General features: G+C 34.1%; 2 protein-coding genes across 2 annotated transcripts; one reads left to right on the top strand and one right to left on the bottom strand.

Annotated features, from left to right (window-relative positions):
* The first annotated feature begins 13,914 nt into the window (after window positions 1–13,914).
* On the top strand, window positions 13,915–16,841 carry LOC113722588 (S-norcoclaurine synthase 1-like). Its single transcript, XM_027245868.2, has 4 exons — window positions 13,915–14,348; window positions 14,531–14,775; window positions 15,946–16,270; window positions 16,412–16,841. Exons 1-4 carry the CDS (start codon window positions 14,091–14,093, stop codon window positions 16,655–16,657), a joined length of 1,074 nt encoding a protein of 357 aa, XP_027101669.1. The 5' UTR covers window positions 13,915–14,090; the 3' UTR covers window positions 16,658–16,841.
* A 2,100-nt stretch (window positions 16,842–18,941) lies between these two features.
* On the bottom strand, window positions 18,942–20,559 carry LOC113722589 (loganic acid O-methyltransferase-like). Its single transcript, XM_072048108.1, has 3 exons — window positions 20,346–20,559; window positions 19,577–20,248; window positions 18,942–19,481 (listed from the first exon to the last, which is right to left on the bottom strand). The coding sequence occupies exons 1-3, from the start codon at window positions 20,430–20,432 to the stop codon at window positions 19,125–19,127; spliced, it is 1,116 nt and encodes a 371-aa protein (XP_071904209.1). The 5' UTR covers window positions 20,433–20,559; the 3' UTR covers window positions 18,942–19,124.
* Window positions 20,560–22,739: the final 2,180 nt, after the last annotated feature.

Genomic DNA, 22,739 nt, shown 5'->3' with positions numbered 1-22,739 from the left:
CTACGGCTATTTATAGGTTATAATGAGTCCTATTTTGAAAAAGAAACAAACACCACTAAAACCCTAATAAACAAAAGCTACGTTATTTGCTGGGACGATGTCTAGCAATGTTTGGTCATATGTCAGGCTCAATGATCATCACCCATCTTAGTAGCTCTGCAAGCTAAACAGAAACTAGAATATGATGAGCCTTATGACAGGTTCTGTCGGATGCTTGACTTGACTTGACTCAACTTCATTCATGACCTTTTTTCTTTCTCCACACAATTACAACCCTTATTCATAAAATTAATAAGAAGACTAATAAAAATACTACTAAAACAACTACTAAACATACTTCTATTAGCCACTTTATTTAGTTCTAATTAACTCTTGGGCAGCCCTAATGATACGAAACGATGGATTGAATAACCAAGGGTTCCTCAAATCGTATCAGACTCCCCCACTTAACAAGAACTCGCCCTTAAGTTCTATAGGTATTTCCAACACAAACACGAGATAGCAGGCCAACGATCCTCTCACTAATATTTTAGGGTCAAAATAACATCACTTGGTCACGAACACTTGAAAATCCTGAGAAGATCTCAAACCCAACAATTATGCCATCTTTCTTTGTTAGCACAAATTTGATGAGTTTTCCTTAGATGACATGGAACTCCACTTGCCTGATCTTGGTGCGAAAACTATTAATAGATAAAGACATTTCAAAAATAACTTTCTTACCAAAGCTAATATTTTCTTGGCTCTTGGAACCAATTGCCTCAATCGAGTCACCAGGTAATGGATTCGTTGAGGATGGATTTGCCAACGGATTTGCCCGTGGAATTGTTGGGGAGTAATCCACAAACAATCCGTCAATCTCCAAATCTTGAAACTCATCCAACCTCTCAGTCTTCATGATTATAAAATCAAACTTTGCCTGGGTTTCATCGGTAGGGGAAGATGAAAAAACTCTGCCTTAGCCTGCCTCTTCGCCGTTTGGTCCACATATGAACTCCTCAATCTCTTCTTCCTCGAACTTAAGCTTCACTATTTTAGGTCCAAATTTTACTACAACGGTGGATGTTGTAGTTGGATGGATTGGATGTTGATGTTCAATGATTCCAGATCAATAACTATAGTAGGCCTGATAACTATGAGAATTTGGAGAGACTGCACAAAGAATGGAGTTGTCACGAGCTAATCTCCTGTTTGTGCACCTATAATGTGAAAATCTCTTGTTGTGCTACGGGACCAACCTTTGTACCATCCCTAAAATCTCATCTAAGGCACCATCTATGCGATCAAAGCGATGATGGAGATCTCGCATCACCATAGACACATTAGTGGTCGTCACAGGAGAAGCCTGCTCTGATACCACTTGATGCGGTAGCGGAAGCGTAGGAAATGAAGGGGTTTCACGAACGCCCTTCAAACGGAATTGTGACATGAATGATACCCAACCTTGAATCACAGATTCATGAAAATGAGAGAAACTCTCACATTTGGTAAAAACTAACCAATGATATATTTATTTAGGAGTAAAAGTTTGATGTTTACAAAAGCTCTAACTATGCCTATTTATAGGCTACAATGAGTCCTACTCTAAAAGGAAACAAATACCACTAATAAAGAAAAGCTATGTTATTTGTTGGCACAATGTCTGGTGATGTTTAGTCATATGTCGGGCTCAATGATTACCACCCATCTTAGTAGCTCTGCATGCTAAACAGAAACCAGAATATGACGAGCCTTATGATGGGTTCTCTGTTGGGTGCTTGACTTGGCTTGACTCGCTTCATTCACGACCTTTCTTCTTTCTCCACACAATTACAACCCTTATTCATAAAATTAATAAGAAGACTAATAAAAATACTACTAAAACAACTACTAAACATACTACGACTACCCACTTTATTTACTTCTAATTAACTCTTGGGCAATCCTAATGATACGTGGATTGAAGAACCAAGGGTTTCTCGAATTGTATCAGCCGAGACCTACCTCATAATTCGTCTACTTTCACCTCATATATAGATAATAATTCAATCTTATTTGTTTACTCTCTTTTATAGCCCCACCTCATAAATAGACCGCAATCCAATTGTCTACTCTTATAACCAATTACTTATGGATACTCTCTTGTATAGCTGAGATCTACCTCATATATAGATCGTAATCCAATTTTATTTATCTACTTTCTTGTATAGCCCCACCTCATACATGTACCCACCTCATATCATGGTTAAAACCCACCTCATATATATACCGTAATCCAATCTAATTCGTCTGCTCTCTTGTATAGCCGAGGCGCACCTCATAAATTAATTCATGTAAGTGATTGGATACTTTCTTAAATAGTCGAGTCCCACCTCATATATAGACTGTAATCCAATCTCATTCGTATACTCTCTTGTATAGCCCCACCTCATATAAAGATCGTAATTCAATTTCATTCGTCTACACTTCAGTATACCCCCACCTCATACATAGACCCACCTTATATTCGTCTACTCTCATAACCAATTACTCATCACCAAGACCCACTCATATATAGACCACAATTCAATCCCATTCATCTACTTTCTTGTATAGCCTCACCTTATATTTGTCTACTCTCATAACCAATTACTCATGGCCAAGATCTACCTCATATATAGACCCACCTCAAATATAGACTGTAATCCAATCTCGTTCGTCTACTCTCTTGTATAGCCGAGACCCAATCTCATTCATCTACTCTCTTGTATAACCGAGACCCAATCTCATTTATCTTATATAGTTGAGACCTAGTATATAGACTGTAATCCAATCTCATTTGTGTACTAACTATATGATAATCTCAGTCATTGACTCTCTTGTATAATTGAGATCTAATATATAGACCGTAATCCAATCTCATTCGTGCACCAACTATAGGAGAATCTCATTCGTCAACTTTCTTGTATAGCTGAGACCCAATATATAGACCGTAATCTAATCCAATTGCATTCGTCTACTAACTATAGGAGTTTTTGGCTAGCCAGTTAAAAGGAGACCTAATATCATTTATCTTGTGTCGCCAAGACCCAATATATAGATCGTAATCCAATCTTATTTGTTTACTATCTATAGGAGTTTTTGGCTAGCCAATTACTTTTAACTGTAATCCACATGTTCAATATATGCTTAATCCAAGCTCTTGATAATCCATTATCTGCAACATTATCTATCAATTAATACTACTATTGTATTTCTTTTGACGTGGGAACATGATTACAGTCCCTAAAGTTAACGCAAATAAGGAACTAACCAACTAATGTGTGCTTGAGAGAGTAACTGCCTGCTAACCAATGCAATCCTTCTTCCTGCCATTGTTGGAGTTGGGTAGATTTTCTTGTGCATTCTGCTTTTCTTTTCCTTTGCCATTGTTTCTTCAGTTTATTTTCCTCTCCCTCGATTGTTTTCTGAGTGTTTTGTGAGATCTCTGTGTGTGGTTTTCATGGCTGCCTCGCTCAAGCTGGGATCTGTTGGTGATGTTGTTCCTAAGAAAATTCAATGGGTTGATATCAGAAATGGGCAGTGGTTAGCTACAATCCTAAATGCACAAGAGATGGGTGAATTTTCATCCATTGCTGAAGCTCACAAAATAAGGAAGAATTGTTCAGACAAAGGAGAGACCAGTGGATTGAAGCAGGGATTTTCACAAGCGTCATGGCCTGAGGCCATCAAGTCAAAGGGTGCTTATAGAGAGATGAACCTCTCTTTTGTTTGTCCAAAAAAAATCCTAGGGAAGCCCATTCCACAAGTGAAGTTGAATTTTGATGATGTGGCTGAGGGCTTGAATAGATGGAAGCATGCTGTGGTTGGTTTTATTATTGGTAATTCTCCTCCTTTCTCTGTAATTCAGAAGTTTGTGGAAACAAAATGGAAAGACATGGGTAAAATTGAAGTCCTATCTGTTAAACATGCAGTTTATATGTCTAATTTTGCTGTTGAAAGCAGTAAGAATGTAGTTATGGAACAGTCTGCTTGGCCATGGGGTAGAAAAATGCTTTTCTTAAAACCTTGGAGTCCAGAAGTTGATCTGCAAAAGGATGACTCCTAAATTATCCTTGTTTGGATTAGATTCCCTGGTTTGAAGTTGCATTATTACTTCTCTGGTTCCCTTAGCAAACTAGCTAGTTTTGTGGCTAGGCCATTGTATACAAATCAGTTCACTACATCACAAACAAGGGTTGCATGTGCTCATGCATATGTAGAACGAGATATTAATGCTTTGAGGCCTTCTATCATTCCATTTGTCAATGAATTCGGCGAGGAAGATAATAAGCCAGTTGAGTATTGATAGGTGTCGAAATTATTCAACAATAAATTTCTATTCATGAAAATATATAATTGACTATAATGATAAGTAGGGTCATCTCCATAGGGATTAGGGAAAATTTGTTTTCTTCCAAGTGAGAATTAAATGGGGCTTTGGAAAATTAAAATAAATAATCACCGTAAATAAAAACAACCAAACGGAAGAGAGTTAAAATTAAATCAATAATAAGCAAGTTCTAGCCAAGGAGAAACTTCAGAAGTGGTTCATACAATTGTTTATCGATGCAATAATTATTTTATATATTCATTAACAAACAGGTTATAATTGCCAAACAGGTGATGATAATCAACTTTTTCTTACCGTGTCGATAGTTAAAGTATGCCCGTTAACTATTTCTCTAACCAAGAAATAACCCTAGGTATGCCTGTAGGATTTAATTTCTTAGTTGCATTAAAAACTAGAAAATCCCTGTTCTAATCAATAAACACGCTACGAGGGTTTATTTAAATTAGATCATATGTTTCTCTAACATGAAACCAATCATGCTAGTTATCACTAATTTAACACAATTTAACAATTACAAATTTAGCTGTCTTAACGGGAATAGATTGTTAGCTTGAATTAAATATAGGGCCCTTGATATTCAAATAACAAAGTAACTATGAGAAACTAAATCAGAAAATATACAAATAGTAACGAATAAAAGAATAGATAAAAACAATTCGATCTCACAGTTGTAATTGAACCAAATCCTTTATTATCCTTGTTTAGAATAAGAAAATTAGTTGCTCTTCATTGGGAACAATCCATGCAAATTCCTTGATAAAAGTTGAAAACACCATTCGTCAATGAGAAACCAAAAGAAAAAAGAAGAAAGGCTCGTTGTTGCTTTGGTGCCAAGACCAATAGCCAATTTTCCCCGAAACAAAAGACGTCTCTCTTCTCCTACTTTGTTGCTACTCATCAATTGTTAAAAAGGAAAATTAAAATCCTACTCCTTATAGGAAAAGAGTATCTATTTCATAACTAACCACCGATACCTATTAATAAGGACTAACGTCTGCATCCTTTTGCCAACATACAATTAGAAGTTGAATTGGAATAGATAACTTCTTTGTCGGCTAGAATCCCGCTTCTTCGGACTTGGGTACCTAACTCAGGCACACCCACATGGAACAGGCTAAGAGTCTTCTGCTGAAAATATCTTTTCATTTAATCCTTTTTCACTCTTTTTCATTCCAAATTCCTACAATCAACATCAATTGCCAAATATGGGTATAATCAATCCAATAATGCAATGTTTGGCCAAAGTAACAAAAAAATATTAGCAATTTCATTAACCAATATACATTCTATCAAGTATGAATGGATCCTAGCCAGTTCTGCCCACTGTTAAGTGTTTTGGGTATACTTCAAATAAATGTCCATGTCACTCTTGGATGGTTAATAAATGGATTCCCAAAGTTTAGCAAGAAAAATTGCCTACCCAACTAGAACAAGTGCAATATGAGGTTTAACAATTTGTTGTGGATGAAGTGATGCAGGTGATAGAGGATGTAGAGGACTCTGATGGTGTTATGGGTGATAATACTGAATCCAATAGTTTGTTGAAACCTATGTCTCAGTAGTGCAAGAATGATTGTGAAATAATTTCTACTAATTATCAGTGCATAACTCTACCTATTAGTTGTAGCATTGTGATTGATCTACCCATTGAGAATAGATTCTCATCCCTAACAACTACAATGGAGGTGCAAACTAGTGAGATACCTAAAACTACTAGAGTGCAAAACAGAGGCATAGAGGTAAAGGGAAGAATATCCTTCAATTATTATGAAAATTGTCTTCTGGAACATAAGAGGTCTTAATAGACTTATTAAACAATTAGTTATAAAAAAGTTGGTGTCTGATTTGCATATAGATATTGTAGGAGTAGTTGAAAATAAAGTGAAAATGCAGAACATAGATAGTGTTCTGAATACTTGGTTTCCTGGATAGAGATACATTTGTAATGCTACTACTGCAATTATTGCTAGAGTGTTATTTTGCCGGAATGAGATGAATGTGCATTGTTAGCCCCTTGTAGTGTATCAACAGGCCATTTCTTGTTTGGTTCAAACTATAAAGTATAAGGATCCTTTTGTAATAACCATAGTGTATGGTATGAACAAACTAGAGAATAGAAAGCCTTTATGGCAGCATTTGCTTGAAGTTAAACAACAAATTGGAGAGAATCGTTGGATTATTACGGGAGATTTTAATACTATTAGACATATGGAGCAAAGGTGTGGTAGTTTTGATTATGATTTTAATGCAATAAATGATTTAATAATTACATTGAAGCGTTGGTTGTTGTAGAATTTCCTAGTAAAGGAGTGTATTACACCTGGTGCAATCTTAGAGATAATGGGGTGAGGATTTATAATAAGACTGGCAAGTTGTTGGTAAATGATCAGTAGTTTTCTTCTGTTCCAGTTGTGGAAGTTGAATTTTTACCTCCCAGCGTATCAAATCATTCCCGCATTGATGTGAACTTTGGAGCTAAATGTTTCAAATTTCATAGTTTTTGGTTGAAGCATGATCAGTATAGCAATATTCTGGAGGAGTAATGGTCTACCCAGATTCAGGGAAATCCTATTAAGAAAGCATGTAAAAAGCTAACATATATGAAGATGGCCCTAAAAGCATTGAAGAAGGAGTACTATAGTTCTATCAGTGCTAAGAGTTACAAAGAAAAAGTTACAATTGGACTATATGCAAATTGCTTTGCAGACTGACCCTCTGAACTCTGATTGAATTTGGAAGGGAGTATGTTGCATTGGTACTTGCAAAAAAAAATTCTTCTAAGACAAATCAAGAGTTCAATGGTTGAATATAGGAGATCGAAATACAAATTTCTTTCACATAAAAGGTCAAGGCCATATGGCTAAGAATAGGATTGTGTCCTTGTGTACAGATTCAGGAGAAAGTGTGGACGACTATGAGAAAGTCAAGGAAATTGCTATGCAATATTATCAAACGCTATTTAGTAAGGTTGAATCCTTTACTTTAGAAAAAGCTGAAGACTGAACCAAGTACTTCTACCATCTATCTATGAAGAGCACAAATTGATGTTACATGCTCTAGTAATTGAAATTGAAATTAAGAAGGTTATTTTTGAGATGAAGAATTGTAAGGCTCTTAGTCTTGATGGGTTTACTGTGGAATTTTTTAGAGGTGGTTGGGAGATTTTAGGGCAGGATGTCATTGATGCATCGAAATATTGTTTTGACCAGAATTATATGTATTTTCCTCTAAATAGTACTTCTGTCACTGTAATACCAAAGATCAAGGATGTTGCTTTTATGAAAGACTTTATGCCTATTTCCTGCTACAACACCCTGTATAAATGCCTATCTACTGTATTAGCTGCTCGGTTGACACAAGTGCTACCAAGTGTAATTTGTATAACATAAAATGCTTTTGTAAATGGCAAATAGATTGCTGATAGCATTCTTCTGATGCATGAACTTGTAAGGGGATATCATAGAAAGGGGGGAAATCCAAGGGCAGTGGTGAAAGTTGATTTAATGAAAGCCTATGACACAGTTGAGTGCCATGCTGTCTATGGGTTGTCCTTAAAAGTTTGTGCATTGGATAGTAAGTGTGTTACTACTGCACAATTTTCTATCAATAATATGAATGGGGCTTTGGTTGGTTTCTTTCATAGTGAAAGAGGATTGACGCAAGGAGACCCTATCTCCTCATACTTATTCCTAATTACTATGGAAGTATTTTTTGGATTGCTGAAGTTGTGCATTGCTGAGAGAGGATTTGATTTTCATCCTCATTTCTTAGATTTGTAATTTTCCCATATTGCATTTGCAGATAATTTGTTTTAAAATCTATAGCTACTGAGCATTCTTTTTTTATGGTCAAGGACACTGTTGTCAAATTTGGAAGTTTATCTGGTTTGATGCCTAATCTTCATAAGAGTATTGTATGTGTAGCTAGTGTGAGTGATGAAGTGGGACAATAGCTGTGTAACATATTGGAGATGCCAAGTGATGAACTACCAGTTAAATACTTATGTCTACCTCTTATTTCAACAAAACTCAACTACAAGCATTGCCAACCTGTTTTTATAAAGATTCAGCACAAGATACAAAGTTAGACAGGAAAACATCTTACCTATAGAGGTTGGTTGCAGCTAATCTTATCTATTCTTAGTGGTATTTGCCTCTATTGGACTAGTGTTTTTATACTACCTAAAGCAATACTCAAAAGGCTTGATAGCATGTTACCCTTATTTCTATAGTCTGGTGAAATTAAATCACACTATGCAGCAAAAGTAAAGTGGGAAGATGTCTACAAACTAGAGAAGAATGGTGGACTAGGAGTGCAAAACATAGCCAATTGGAACAAGTGTTTAAACTTTAAGCTCATATGGAATCTAAGTAAAAAAAAAAAAAGATACTTTATGGGTTAGATGGCTATATTCTATGATCCTGAAAGGGCATAGTCTATGGGAAGTAAAAACTACTATTGGTTGTTCATGGTGTTGGAGAAATTTACAACTTAGGCATCTTGCTCAGCCATGAATTAAAATATGCATTGGTGATGGTAAGAGCAATTTTTTTCTGGTTTGATAATTGACATGCACTTGGGCCTTTGTATTTAAGATATCCTGAATCTTAATAGAAGAATTTAGGGTTGTTTGTTACCTCTAAAGTAAGTGATTCGGTAAAGGATGGAAGGTGGTCCTGGCCTAAAGGAAGGAAGTTTAATGCAAGAGTGCAGGACTTTCAAGAGTCTACTCCTAATTCTATGTTGCAGCAAATGAATAGAGAGGATCTTATGAAGTGGACCGCATGTGGTTCAGGTGTCTATTCTAGTAAATCTGCTTTGAAGAAACTTTATCAGGCCGATAGTAAAGTGAAATGGCATTCCTTAGTTTGGGAAAAAGGTTTTGTTCCTGAGTATGCATTTATTCTGTGGTTGATGTTACAACAAACATTGATAACTAAAGATAGACTTATCAAGTGGGGTGTGACTAATATACTTCCTAGATGTGTGTTGCGTGATCAAGGGGTTGAATCTGTTAGACATCTATTTTTTCAAGTGTTCCTTCTCCAGGTGCATGTGGGATAAAGTGCAAAGATTGTGCTTGCTACATAGGGGATGTTTCCCTTGAGAACAAGAAGTAGATTGGTGGTGTCACTATGGTAGTTCATACTTCTTTGCTACTAAGATTAGAAGGCTATCTCTAGCTGTCACTGTTTGATGTCTTTGGTAGGAGAGGAATAGAAGGATTTTTCAACATGTAGCTACAAGTACTAGATAAGTCCTTACAACTATCACTGGAGTGGTCCAAATGGTGGTTGTTTCGTGGCCTAAAGCTCCACAAACTCAAGAGAATGGCAGCTGATGATTGAATGGGGGTTGTCTATGGAGTATCTGATGTAATAGTTGCAGTAATAGCTATAGAGAGACAAATTTGTGTATAGTGTTGATCACTAAAGCATCTTAGATGTAGGAGGAGTTTTTTTTCCTTCTTGTACAGCAGGATTGCATATCAATAAAATAGTTTATTTTTGCCTATAGAAAAAATCAATAGTTGCAAGTCAAAGAAGACTTGACAAACTAATCTATATCTCCTTATCAAACTGTAAAAATGTTTCCATTGGAATATATTTGGATGGCCTTCTGCTTCAAATGACAACATTGGTGTGAGATATGCATCATGATTGAGTAGCATAAGCCATCAAGGTAGGAGTTCATTTTTTATCAGACTATTTAGAAGAACAGTGCCATATTGAGCTGTTGTAGGTTCCTGATAAAGTTATATTGAGCTGTTGTAGATTATTTTACTATGGTTATAATTTTGGGCATGCCTCGCACTTCTGCGAGCTGTACAACTATTTATACTTCTAGTACATAACTTTATTTGAACTATAATTGCATAAATTATTGCAGTACTTCTAAACATATGTTTGAAATGGTTTTAGTTAAAAATTATGATTAAAATAACTAGTGAAGGTTAAGTATGAATATTAGATGCTTTTATGAATTTTTAAAAAAAAATTAGGTAGGGCTAAATCCGCAACTTCTAAATCTAAATCCACACCCTTATAACCAAATTCACCAACAAAACCCATAGCATTTATGAGGCTTGGGAGAAAAATTTTCAATAAAAAATTAGCCTTTTTTTATGATGAAAAGAGATGGTGTTAATTTGGATTTAAAATTTACATCCTTATGAATGGTCCTAAAATTTCTGACATTTTTTTTAATTCACTTTGATGGCATTTATTTTTGCCTCTTATTTGGTGGTGAGAATGTTTTTATCTCTTTTTATCATGTAAGAGGATAGAAGAGAATTTTTTTAAAAAAATTGTGTTAAGAAAATATTTTTACCTTTTTGGGATATTGCACTTCAAAGTTGACAAATGAAGTATAATTTTAGAAAAAACTAGTGGATCAATAATTTAGATGATGGTATCAAATAATTTCAATTAATTAAAATTTGTAATTAATTTTTTAAACATTTCTTGTTGCATAAAAGACAAGTTTTTGCATTGAAAAAAGTTTCTATTGAACTCTTATGGGCTTTATTGTCATCTAATCTAGGGGTGTGGATTTAGACTAAGGGGATATGAATTTAGAATCATTTGAAAGAATTTAGTTTTTCTTTTGTGTCTCCCGTTCATATTAGAACCTAATTTCCAATGATAAGTGATTAATTATTATAACGTTCATGTAAGTGAGTAACATTATTGCATATTCTAAATAATTTTATACAATAAATATTTCATTTCAAACTTAATTGATAATCTATTAAAATGTAAACAGAAAGAAAGAAATAAAATATATGTTAGATTATTACATACAGTATATTTTGCTCAAAATTTAAAGAGATATTTAATTGAGTGTTTAACAATTAATATAAGTGAAAGAAAGGGGAAAAGTCATGATCAATTAATTATTCATAGCGCAAAATGATAAGCAAATGAAGTATGCCCAATTTGAGACCAATTATAAATCCAAAAGAGAAGAAAGACATGAGAAATAGTAGCATAAACAAATAAAATAAAGAAAATGAAAAAGAAGTTTAATTAGAATTCGTAACACACGTCTAAAATAACTTTGATCTAATTCATCTTTTGCATAGTTGTCATGAATCCAATGATGATAGTGTATACACCGTCAGTGTAAGAAAGATTAATCCATACTTAAAACTTAAGAAACTATAATAATTCAAACTCTAAATCATAGTTATTAAACCCGGCCCGGGGAGGAACCCGGTAAAAGAAGTGGATCAACAGGTTACTGGTTCAACCAGTGGGTGAGTGGTCCAACCGGTGGGTCACTAAATATACTTAAATATTATAATTCATAATTATTAATATGGTTGAAATTATAATAAACTATGTCATAGTATATACTCAGTTAGTCCAATTTATTATAAAATCATTAATTCTTATACGAATTAACAAAATCTAAATTTAATTAGTAATCCACCAAATTTCAAGTATAAAATTTTATCTAAGTATAGTTATCTAGTTTATTTACGAATTTTAAGTGCAAAAAGTTATTAAAAATAATATTTGTCTTTAAAATGAATTGTGTAATATGCTATTTTTTAAATCCATTCATAACTTATAGAATTTGGGGAATAATAAAATTTTATTAAAAGATTCTAAACAAATTTTGTTTTGAAGAAATAAAATAAGAATAAAGGTCTAATATATAATGTAGAAGGGCAAAACAAGCACCAAATAACTTGTTGGTTCAGTGTTGAGCGCACTTCATTCTTGTGGCTGAGATTCGATTCTCCATTGCAACATCTTCTAAAAATTTTTAACGCAACAACCGGGTTCTTACAAAACCGTCCTGTTCAACCGAGTTGACCGGTTGAACCGCTGGTTCTTTGACAAGTCAACGGATTTCTTTCACAAACGATCCAATTAACAACCCAACCTGGTTTCATGACCGGTTCACTGGATTGACAGGTTGAACTGTCGGGTCGGGGCGGGTTTAATAACTATGCTCTAAATAGTGGGGACAAAAATGCAAAGTCAAAACTGTTGGCTAAGGTAAATTGATTTTGACCATGAGAATTAGTGAATTATTATCTATTGTCCTAAATTTGAAAAACGGAGAAATTTTGGTGACCAAATTTATTTTGATCAAAACATTAGGACCACTTTGGCACATGAGCCAAACATTAGAACAATGAACTGAACTTCTCACAATAAAGATAGAGTAAATCTTATATACACTGACAGTGTATACACTATCACCGTTTGATTCATGACATATGTGCAAAAGTTGAATTTCAAATTCAAATTTTGCATAGTTATTATTCATCCAACATTGACAGTATATACACTGTCAGTATAGGAAAAATTAATCCATAAAGATATTCATTTCAAGTTTACAGTTTGATATGCATTTTAGGTAATATTGACTTTTTCTGTGATTTATGTCAAGAGGAAAGGGTGCAAACATCATTTCCTATTGTGATCAAATATATAATAATAACCAATAGGTGGAATCTAATAATCATAGCTTCAAAACTCTGGCGAATCCATTAACTATAGGTGGTAAACAAACTTATTTAGTTAAATTTATTCATACCTGTTTATGAATAGTTGGACATGGGTAATATTAACTATCTTAATATTACCTTATATTTAGAAAATTTTGTTAAATACATTTGTTATGTTTGCTGTCCACCTCATCATTGTTATTTGATTTTTGTATTAAAAAAATTAAGTACTGCAATGTTCATGGATAACTATCAACTATTCTTGCATTGTTATATTGGTATTGGACTCTATCAACTATTCTTGGTAGTCCACTTAATAAGTGAAAGGGATGACTATGAATTGTAAAATGGCCGTGTATGCTGAATTATTGGACTAATGAACGAATTAATTGTGTCATATGCTGCTGAGGGTAATTCTTCTATTGGTTTGGATACGAAAACTAGAAATGAAATCACATGACAATATGTTAATTCTTACGTCTCTTTGAAGAATTTGGTTAAAGTTTGATGAAAATAAAATTCAAATATCCACCCTAATGCTTGATAAAATGTCAATCGACTAGTCTTCAGAAATTCCAATGATTAGCATGGCAAAGCTTGCAAAGCAAAACTTCATAGGCTTGTAAAGATTGTTGTGAGGTAATGTGTTCTTTTCTCAATTTTCATCCGGCCTGAATAATGATTGATGGAATTTCAACCAATAAATCGTTAGAGATTCCAATGAATATTGACAAAATCCGAATGACAGAACTTCGTTAGGCATGTAAATTAGCAAGGCTTCCAAGGCAGTGCATCTATTCTCAATTATCAAATCCACAGAAGCGCAATCTCCCAGAAAAAAAAAAAGAGTTGCTTTCTCCATCTAGTTGGTTTTGGTCTTAAATTGGTTGCATGTTCAAAGAGTCAGAGGTTGTTAGTGGCTTATAAATTGTCCTTTTAGTCACTGTCACAGCATCGGCCAAAACAAAAAATAAATAAAAAAAATAGAATAGTAAGTATCACAAGAGGTTGGATTGGAATCTGATACATCATCGAGCAGGTAATAGAGAATCATGAGGTTTCCAACATTAAAAAGTCATGGGACATTGAATTGGGTACAGAGAGACGCACACATAATAGTTTTTTACTTACTAAAATGAGACGATTTCAAGTATAAGAATCGGAAAGGGGACATAGTTTAGAGTCCAAAATAGAAGTATAGAATTAAGCCAAAGATCGAACAAACAACAAAAGCACTAGAAGAGTCGTGATTGACATCTGGGACATTATTGATCAATGGGAACTGAGGTAGCCAAAAATGGACCTGACCTTGGTTCTCTTCCTGTGGAGAATGTGCAAGAACTAGCTTCTAATTGCTCCAAAGAAATCCCACATCGATACATCCGGCCTGAAATGATCCTTGATAAAACTTCAACCGATGAGTCTTCACAGGTTCCAGTGATTGATATGGAGAATCTTGCAACAAGTCATTCAGAATGCCAAAATGAGATGGCAAAACTTCATCAGGCTTGTAAAGAGTTTGGTTTCTTTCAGGTAAATTCAAGAAAATTCTGTATACTACCTTATCAGTTTAAGTTCATCACAGACTTTTGCCTGGGACAATTTCCTTGTATGAAAGTTTTCAATTTCCTCGTTTACAATAACTGTAATACATAGATATTGAGATTAATTTCCCTTGCAAATTAATTATCGATCCATGACTAATCCTGCAACAGTTAGTCAACCATGGCGCCTCAATGGTAATCGAGAAAATGAAGGTGGTGACAGAGGATTTCTTCAAGCTGCCATTAGAGCAGAAAATGGCCTGTGCACAAGTACCAAACCATATTGAAGGCTATGGTCAAACATTTGTTGTATCAGAGGATCAAAAGCTTGACTGGGGGGACATGCTCTTCCTCTTTCCATTGCCAGTTTCTCAAAGAAACATGAGATTCTGGCCTAATTCTCCAACATCTTTTAGGTAAACCATGAATAGTACACATTATCACAATTGTTTCCCACATCTGCAGCAAAATTATCTTACTTTATTATTGGCCGAGGAGGCCTTGGTCTTGTGATTAAGATTGAATATCAAAGAATTAGAGGTCATGGGTTGAATTTTCTTTCTTTGCCCTCGATTTTTAAACTCAACCCCATCCCCACCACCAAAAAACAAAAAACTCTATAATCAGCCTCCTAATCAATCTTGATGGCTAGTCTGTTTGTCAAGGTCCTTTCTGCTTTGATAGTCTCCCATAATTCATGGGAATTTATCCTCTATGTGTGCACAATTATGTTGGTTTTGGGCTAAAATAATCAAATAAGTAACAATAATTTCTGCAATTAAATTCAACTAGGAAATTAACAAAAATTCTCATACTTCAATATTGTATAAAAAAATGCAAATATTTTGTACCAGTAATGTTTGTTTGGCATTGGTTGAGGCATGAATTAGGTAGCTCTCTTTAAAAGCTGTACCTCTACGAAGTATCTTCCGATATAATAGATCTCAGTATGTAACCTCCAGAATACAGCAGTACAGTCTTTTCCACTATAGTCCACTCTAATCTACACCAATGGAATAACATAGAAATCTATCCAAATACTGTACTTTGCCCCATATAATACTCTAGTAACACATTTATCTAATGTATTATATTTGTAGTAGTAAAAAAATAATACAAGAAACACTTTATAGGGGATAGACGTAGAAATATAGTATATACAATTGAAGCAAGTAATCTATTGCTAGAACTTCTATTTATAGGTTTGAAAAATAAGAGTTATTTATAGGTTTGAAAAATAAGAGTTATAAATAGGTAAATTAAAATTAGACATCATACAAATTTCAGTTACAAGACATAGTGATTTAGTTTAACTGTGTAATGGTTAAATTCACATTCATATTATGACCGTTATAGCCGTTACCCATTTATGTAACTTAAAAACTCAAATAATTCACTTTTTTAATATTTGTATTCTTTATCAAAATACCCCCACAATATAAAACAGAAGACTCTTTTTTCTTTACTATGAAGCATTTTTTGCTTCCATTACAAAGCCACAAGGCACTTTTGAAGTGACAAAAAGCCAACAAGTTGTATGCAAAACTTTCATCACAATGCTAACTGCAATTTTCTGATTACATCAGATCAACCTTGGATGAATACTCACTTCAAATTCACAAGGTTTGCATGAGCCTCTTCAAACTTATCGAGGCGAATCTTGGGCTGGAGCCAGGCAAACTATGCAGCATCTATCAAGATGGCATACAAGGAATAAGAATGAATTACTATCCACCCTGCAGACAAGCAGACAAAGTTTTCGGCGCCTCTCCCCACTCCGATGGAACAGGACTGACCTTATTAGTTCAAGTCAATGATGTTCAAGGCCTGCAAATCAAGAAAAGCAATACATGGGTGCCTATTAAACCCATTCCTGGAGCAATTATAGTCAACATTGGTGATATGATGGAGGTACCTAACCACAAAAAGATAATAACTCAATATATGAATAGATAAAGACAGAACAACTGGGAAAAAAAAGTTGAGTGCTCCTGAAGAACATCTATAACTTGCTTTTCAGTTCATGTTGCTTTTATATTTGGTGGAATGCAGATAATGAGTAATGGAGAATATAGAAGCATAGAGCATAGAGCTGTTGTGGATTTCCAGAAAGAAAGGTTGTCAATTGCTGCATTCCACAACGCAAATTTGACAGCAAAAATCGGTCCTCTACCGGAGCTTGTCAAAGAAAATGGAGCACAATACAAGACAATAGGATTGCTGGAGTTTTTCGGACTGATTCCAAGCTCCAAACTTGATGGCAAAAGCCCACTGGATCGCATGAGAATAGACAACTGAAAGAATTAGTTGAAGATTTTGTTTCACTTACAATATTGTTGTGCCTTTTTATCTTCATGACAATAAAAAAAAAAAAAAAAATATCAATAGGGCCATTCGATGTAGTGGCTCATAAATTGTCCCTTTGGCACCAGCCAATACAAAAAATGAAAGTTTCAACAAATGGAAGCTGTTTTCCTTTTAACGTGTACCCCAAAGGTTGAAGATTCTGTCGTTTCACATGAATTTTTATTTATTTTAAGCAACTATAGTAAAAGTTGATTGACGTGGAAAGAAAGATATTACAGAAAGAAAGGCAGACCCTGTGCAATGTTATTGTATGTTAGAAAAGGAAGCTTCAAGACAAAATTAAGTTGTAATAACCCGGATGTTAAGCTGCTGACCAAGTAATATTTTTAGTGAAAAGTAACGGGTTCAAAATGCTTAATAACAAATTATTGGTAACATCTAACATGTACTAGCGGTCAATCAATACTCCAGAATTATTCACTCTTTACTACTAGAACTCTCAAATCTATCATTATCTTCTCTCTTTATCTCTATATTGTAGGTATTTCTACTCTTCTTACTATCATTTTATCTATGTTTGTAACTTTCAAAATTACAACGTTGTCATTTTCACACGAGGCATGACACTCGGTCTGTTATATAATCTGTATTTATCTATTAAATTCTACAAAACAAAGACAAGATAGAGGATTCCCCAAACTTAACCAATAATAATATCAGAAACCAGCCGGCTTGACTAAAATATGTCCTTGTAGATGACGATATCGTCTTTTCAGAGGTCAATTGACTGCACAAAACAATTAGGGGTTCGAGCTACGGCCAATGCAACTTGATTTAACTCGTTGATTGTCTCAAAAAAAAAACCCTTGTTGATTAAAAATTTTAGTTTCTTTTTTTTTTTTTTTGGGCAAAATAGGCTTGAGTTAGTTAGGCACGTCAATGCAAGTTGCAACCGATATCAAATGCTAATTGGCCTCTACAGTCGGTCTCAAAGGAGAATTTGTACTACATAGTGACATTAATAAGGAACTAGATATCAATTACTGTAAGGAATACAACACAAATTATGATAAACTATTTAAGTCTTTGCAAAAGAATGCAACAATTACACTAGTAGTACAAAATCATTCCACTTTTTTTTTTTTTTCCAACAATGTCTTAATTAAGAAAAGTTATGAGCAACCCTTTTGCATTTACCATCTTTGTGACAGTATATTTTGACATTCCAAATAACAAAACAGTGATTTTTGTATGTTGGTGCTTAGATGCTGTTGGCACATGCTGATCTATGATAGTATGCTAAATTGATCTATAATTTAAATCAATTCTCCCTTTTGTTGATTCTTGCCCTCATTGGTCTTCGAATTTGTTTCATTTCTTGGATAGAAGGGGACAATCTTTACGAGTGCTCGACCACAAATTTCTTCGGAAAGCAAGCTCGGAGGATTCTTACTACTCCAAGGCCCCTTCTTCATTGTGTACTTATAGCGAAGTATTTTTCTTTTACTGACTTCCTTCAAGCAATGCTAGGTTGTTGTCCTTCCTTTACATGGAGAGGGATTCTTGAAGGTCGGAAAGTTTTGAATATTGGTTGCAGATTGAGAGTAGGATCAGGTGATTCTATTTGTATCTAGCATGAGCATTGGCTCCTCAGACCAAGATCTTCTTGTATCTGCTCTCTCCCTCGAGGGTTAGACAGACAAGCTTGTGTCGCTAAACTTATCAATCATGATCTTCATAGAACGTACAAATATGAAAATTCAAGAGAACCCAAGAAACATAAAAGGCTTAACAATCCAAAGACCCAAATAGCCGCCTAATTAGCTCTTTTGATTTGGTGCTTGATCCAAAAACCTCTCTTAAATTGGAGTATGGACTCTTCAAAACTCTCTTGTACTGGTGCCTTGACATGCTTAAATTTACTTAAACTCGACATATTTTTAACTACCAAGGAGAGGGGCGTGCTTCTTTGTAGAACTCCCAATATAAGACACAAAAACAAACTCAACAACAATAATGGTTCCAGGGCTAAAAAAATGGCTAGTAAAATCCAAGTAGCATGATAGGTTTGTTTTTCAAAATTGCCTCTTTGTTTTTCAGCAGTCTCTTGATGCCTTCTTTAATAAATTTCTCGCATTTAATTTTAAGTTTTATTAAATCTTTCCCAAAAAAAAGCTAATTTTATTGTGAGTTAAGACAAGTTCATACAACTACTGATCAGTAATATAAAGGTTTTGTTTGGATAGTAATTACGAGCCAAAATATTTTCCTGAAATTCTCAAAACACGTTTTCTCGCCACTTTATCATTCTTCTGACAATCTTTTCGTCTTACATACACTACGTTACAACTAATACAACTCTTGAAGTAATCTGCAATCCAATAACTCTCATTGTTTCTGCACCATCTACACAAGACCCAGCTTTGTCAATTGATCATATGGAATTTCTTCTGAATAATTAGGAAGTAACTTTTATTTTCCGCTTGAGAAAGACAACGTAGCTTGCGTCTTTAATGTACCTCTCATCAGATAGGATAGGATTCTCGATGTATTTTTCTCTATGACGTTCGAACAAGATATCAATTACTCCTTCACCAAAATGTTTCTTGACGAGTTCCCCAAGGACAGCTCTCATGTGAAGGATACAGACATCAACGTCAAGCTGTACCCCTTTTTTTGCGCTTGAAGAATCTAGCTTCTCTATTTTCTTAATCTCAAACAATCCGTTCACCTCAATCAGTGTTTTCAGCTCAGATGGCGATGGATAATAAAAAGGCAAGTTAAACGAATCCACCATTTCTTGAGCAATCATCCCCTGCAAGGATATGATGGTGTCAACTTTAAAGTATGTAACTATTAAAAGATGAAAAACTGATTTTGTGAAATTTGATGTAAATGGACCACTTTTACCATTTTGGTCAGGTCCAGGAAACAGGATCCCAGAACGTTAAGATTTTCCCCTATGCTGGACTCACACATCTGGACATCATCGGGGAGTCCATCTGCTACAAGCATCATCAATCCTCCTGGAACAAGCTCTTGTGCTCTGGCTCTCAGGAAAGAATCAATGTCTTTTCCAAACTGAGTTGAATATGCATCTTTAACTTCTTTAGCAGCTCCACTATAACAAATTCTGCCCTTGTTCCAAGCAGGGGAGTTTTTATCCATCACTTCTACTGGGATCTTGGAGAGCCAGTGAAGCGCGGTGGAGCAATGTGCAAAGTGTAGTGTAGAACTAGGAAGTAGGCGCCCATAAAAAGAACCCGGAACTCCAGATGCAAAGTACCGCCCTGTAGCTGGAAGATTTCTGAAGAGAGTATTGAAATCATTATTGACATGGTCGTTGAAGAAGACATGGAATTCTGGCATCTCTGTTTCCACCGGTAGGGATTTGTATTTGTTTTCAACAGCTTCAATGATGTTATGCACTGCACGGAAGGTGTTAGGACCAACAGAACACCCAAAATCTGCAACTCGAAATGAGCTATTGCCAGGATTAAAAGAGTACAGATGGTTTCCAGGATCAAGATGCTGATCAATCAGTTCATTCATCATTTGCTTAGCTGAATCCAGTGATTCTTTCTGCATCATGTTAAACATTTACACATTATGTTCCTCACTTTTTGGTATCCAAGAGAATTAAGCAAGTAAATTTAACTGTGGCATAGTAGATTATTACCTGGTAATTGGAATTTCTAGCGTAGCTATGTGGACCGTCACCACCAACCATGGGGTATGTGGAGCAGTCTAATACCTCTTGAGCCATATCCGTGCTTCTGTTGATCAGCCTGAAGCCTAATGGTGGTTGTTTAATTTCTGAGAAGTGACAATTTCTTTATCAGGATTTAGTCAAAGAATTAAGAACTTAGCGTTTTCTTATACTGTTTGCAGGCATTCCAACACGACGAACGGATATCATTACTTTTTTGTGCATGTATAATAACAAATAAAAAGGAAAAAGGGATAATTTCGGAAACCTCCCCTAAGGTTTCTCATAATATCACTCAACTCCCCTATGACTTTTAAAATCTCACTTATCTCCCCTATCAGCTTGATAAAATCAAATGTCCCTATCAAAAGTCACAAATTTACAAAATTATCCTTGCACTCTTAATAACTATTTAATCAAAAAACTAAAAAAGAAATGAGTATTTTTAAAGAACCAAAAAAATATAGAAAACAAAATAACTAAATTACAATCTAATATTGGTCCATATTTCTTTGTGTCAAGGTGATAGTGGGACAGCAAAAGACATGGATAAATTAAAATCTAGTTATAGTCAACTAGTTAGAAGGATTTTGGTAAGTAATTAACATCTTGAAAATTTTTGTTGAATAGATACAAGTCAAGAAATTTTTTTTGGGAAATATGTTTTAATGCATAATGTAATTTAAATTACTAAAAATTAAAATAATCTCTTTATACGTGTGGTTTGTAATATAAATCCTACTTATAGAAAAAATTATATAAATAAGTTAGAATTTAAAAAATTAATAAAAAATGAACGAATGACCAAATATATATCTAGGAATATCCTTTTTTTTTGCTAAAATGTTATTTGTTATACTAGGTAATAGATATTGGATATCTACAAAATTACTCGTTATTGCATTTATACTCGTTCATATTTTCATTTTTTTTACTTTTTAACCTTATTTTATATTTTATTATTGTTATAAGCTTCATAAATAAGGTAACATAAAGGTAATATTGGAATAAAAAATTTATCTTTTTTGCATTTCCTCCAAAGGGGCTAAAATGTTAAAAAAAAAGTCAATTCAAGGAAGGGAAGTGTGGTTTTAAAAACCTAAATGTTGCTAAGTGATGTTATGAGAAACATCAAGGGAGGTTTATGAAATTATCCCAAAGAAAAGACGCAGAACAGATGATGACTGAATTATCCCCATCGAATTCAATATTATAAAGGTGTCAAAACTAAAGTTGTGTCATCATCTAGTGATTAGTGATCATAGACCCCCAAAAAAAAAAAAAAACCCATTGGATTTGTATTATCTTTGCTGGTATCTTAAGACATGTAGTTAGTGGAATCTCCATTAAAAAAAAAAAATTTTGGCAAAACGATGAAAACTAGCATCTGGTAAATAAGCATCTAGATTGAAGAGGCGAATGCATAAATTAAACGTTTGTCTCTTTTGCATGCACCTGGTTTATATGTATCGAAGTTTTAAGAGCTTGTATATTATGAGTTTGAACTTGTACGTGATTGTCCACTAATATGAGTGTAGAAATTTGTTTTTTTTTCTACTTCAAATCATTGTTACACGTCTCACCAAACAGAGCGTGAAAAATTAAAGCTTACTCTGGTAGCAGTACATCATTGTTACTGTAAATAAGTTACTGTATCAATTAGTATATTCTATTAATTTAGCGCATTAATTAGTCAAATAGCATTAATTAATAATTAATATCAATTAATAATTTATTTTATAGAGACTAGTCTAAATTCATTGTGTTAGTTGTCAATATTCACTTTGTACAGGTCTATAAATACAGGCATAATCTCTTATAAATGCGTATGAGAAATATAATCAATTTTCCTTTCCTCCAGTTCTTCTAAAAATGGTGACCATAATACGCCCTTCAAAATGTCCAGACAAGGAGCCCCGGGACCTCTGAAATTGTTCGCCCAAAAAAAGTTATTTTAAATGAAAGAAATGTCAAAAGCTATCAAAAGTCGTGCTTGATGTCCCCTGCCTTGTCTAAAAGGACTTATAATTGCCTTTAGATCAGTGAAACACAAAGTAAATAAGATAGAATATTGCGACACCGGATTGCAAAATTATACTACCGTTTTATAAAAATTGCACTATGGTGAATAATTGACATTTTATTTCTCAATTTTATATTATTTTTATTTTGTACCCAAGAAATTTTTTAGTTTTCACTAATCAACTACGTTTTCAATAATTAATAGCACAAAAATGAGAATTACAGTGTTTAGATCATGTTTAGGCTTTAAAAGTAGTCGTACTTGTCAAGAAATAGTTTTGCAATGCCAAAAAATAAAGTTTTGGTTTCTTTGATTGAGAAAAATATTCAAATGTATAAAAA

This window comes from Coffea arabica, chromosome 5e (assembly GCF_036785885.1).
Source record: "Coffea arabica cultivar ET-39 chromosome 5e, Coffea Arabica ET-39 HiFi, whole genome shotgun sequence".
NCBI lineage: Eukaryota > Viridiplantae > Streptophyta > Magnoliopsida > Gentianales > Rubiaceae > Coffea > Coffea arabica.
This window is presented reverse-complemented; position numbering and strand designations above follow the sequence as displayed.

Coding starts and splice junctions, on each gene's coding strand:
- LOC113722589 (XM_072048108.1), bottom strand. CDS start 20,432: ATGGCTCAAGAGGTATTAGACTGCTCCACATACCCCATGGTTGGTGGT. Junction 20,249..20,345: donor CTAGAAATTCCAATTACCAG/GTAATAATCTAC, acceptor AACATGATGCAG/AAAGAATCACTGGATTCAGC. Junction 19,482..19,576: donor TCCTGGACCTGACCAAAATG/GTAAAAGTGGTC, acceptor ATATCCTTGCAG/GGGATGATTGCTCAAGAAAT.
- LOC113722588 (XM_027245868.2), top strand. CDS start 14,091: ATGGGAACTGAGGTAGCCAAAAATGGACCTGACCTTGGTTCTCTTCCT. Junction 14,776..15,945: donor AATTCTCCAACATCTTTTAG/GTAAACCATGAA, acceptor TGATTACATCAG/ATCAACCTTGGATGAATACT. Junction 16,271..16,411: donor ACATTGGTGATATGATGGAG/GTACCTAACCAC, acceptor GGTGGAATGCAG/ATAATGAGTAATGGAGAATA.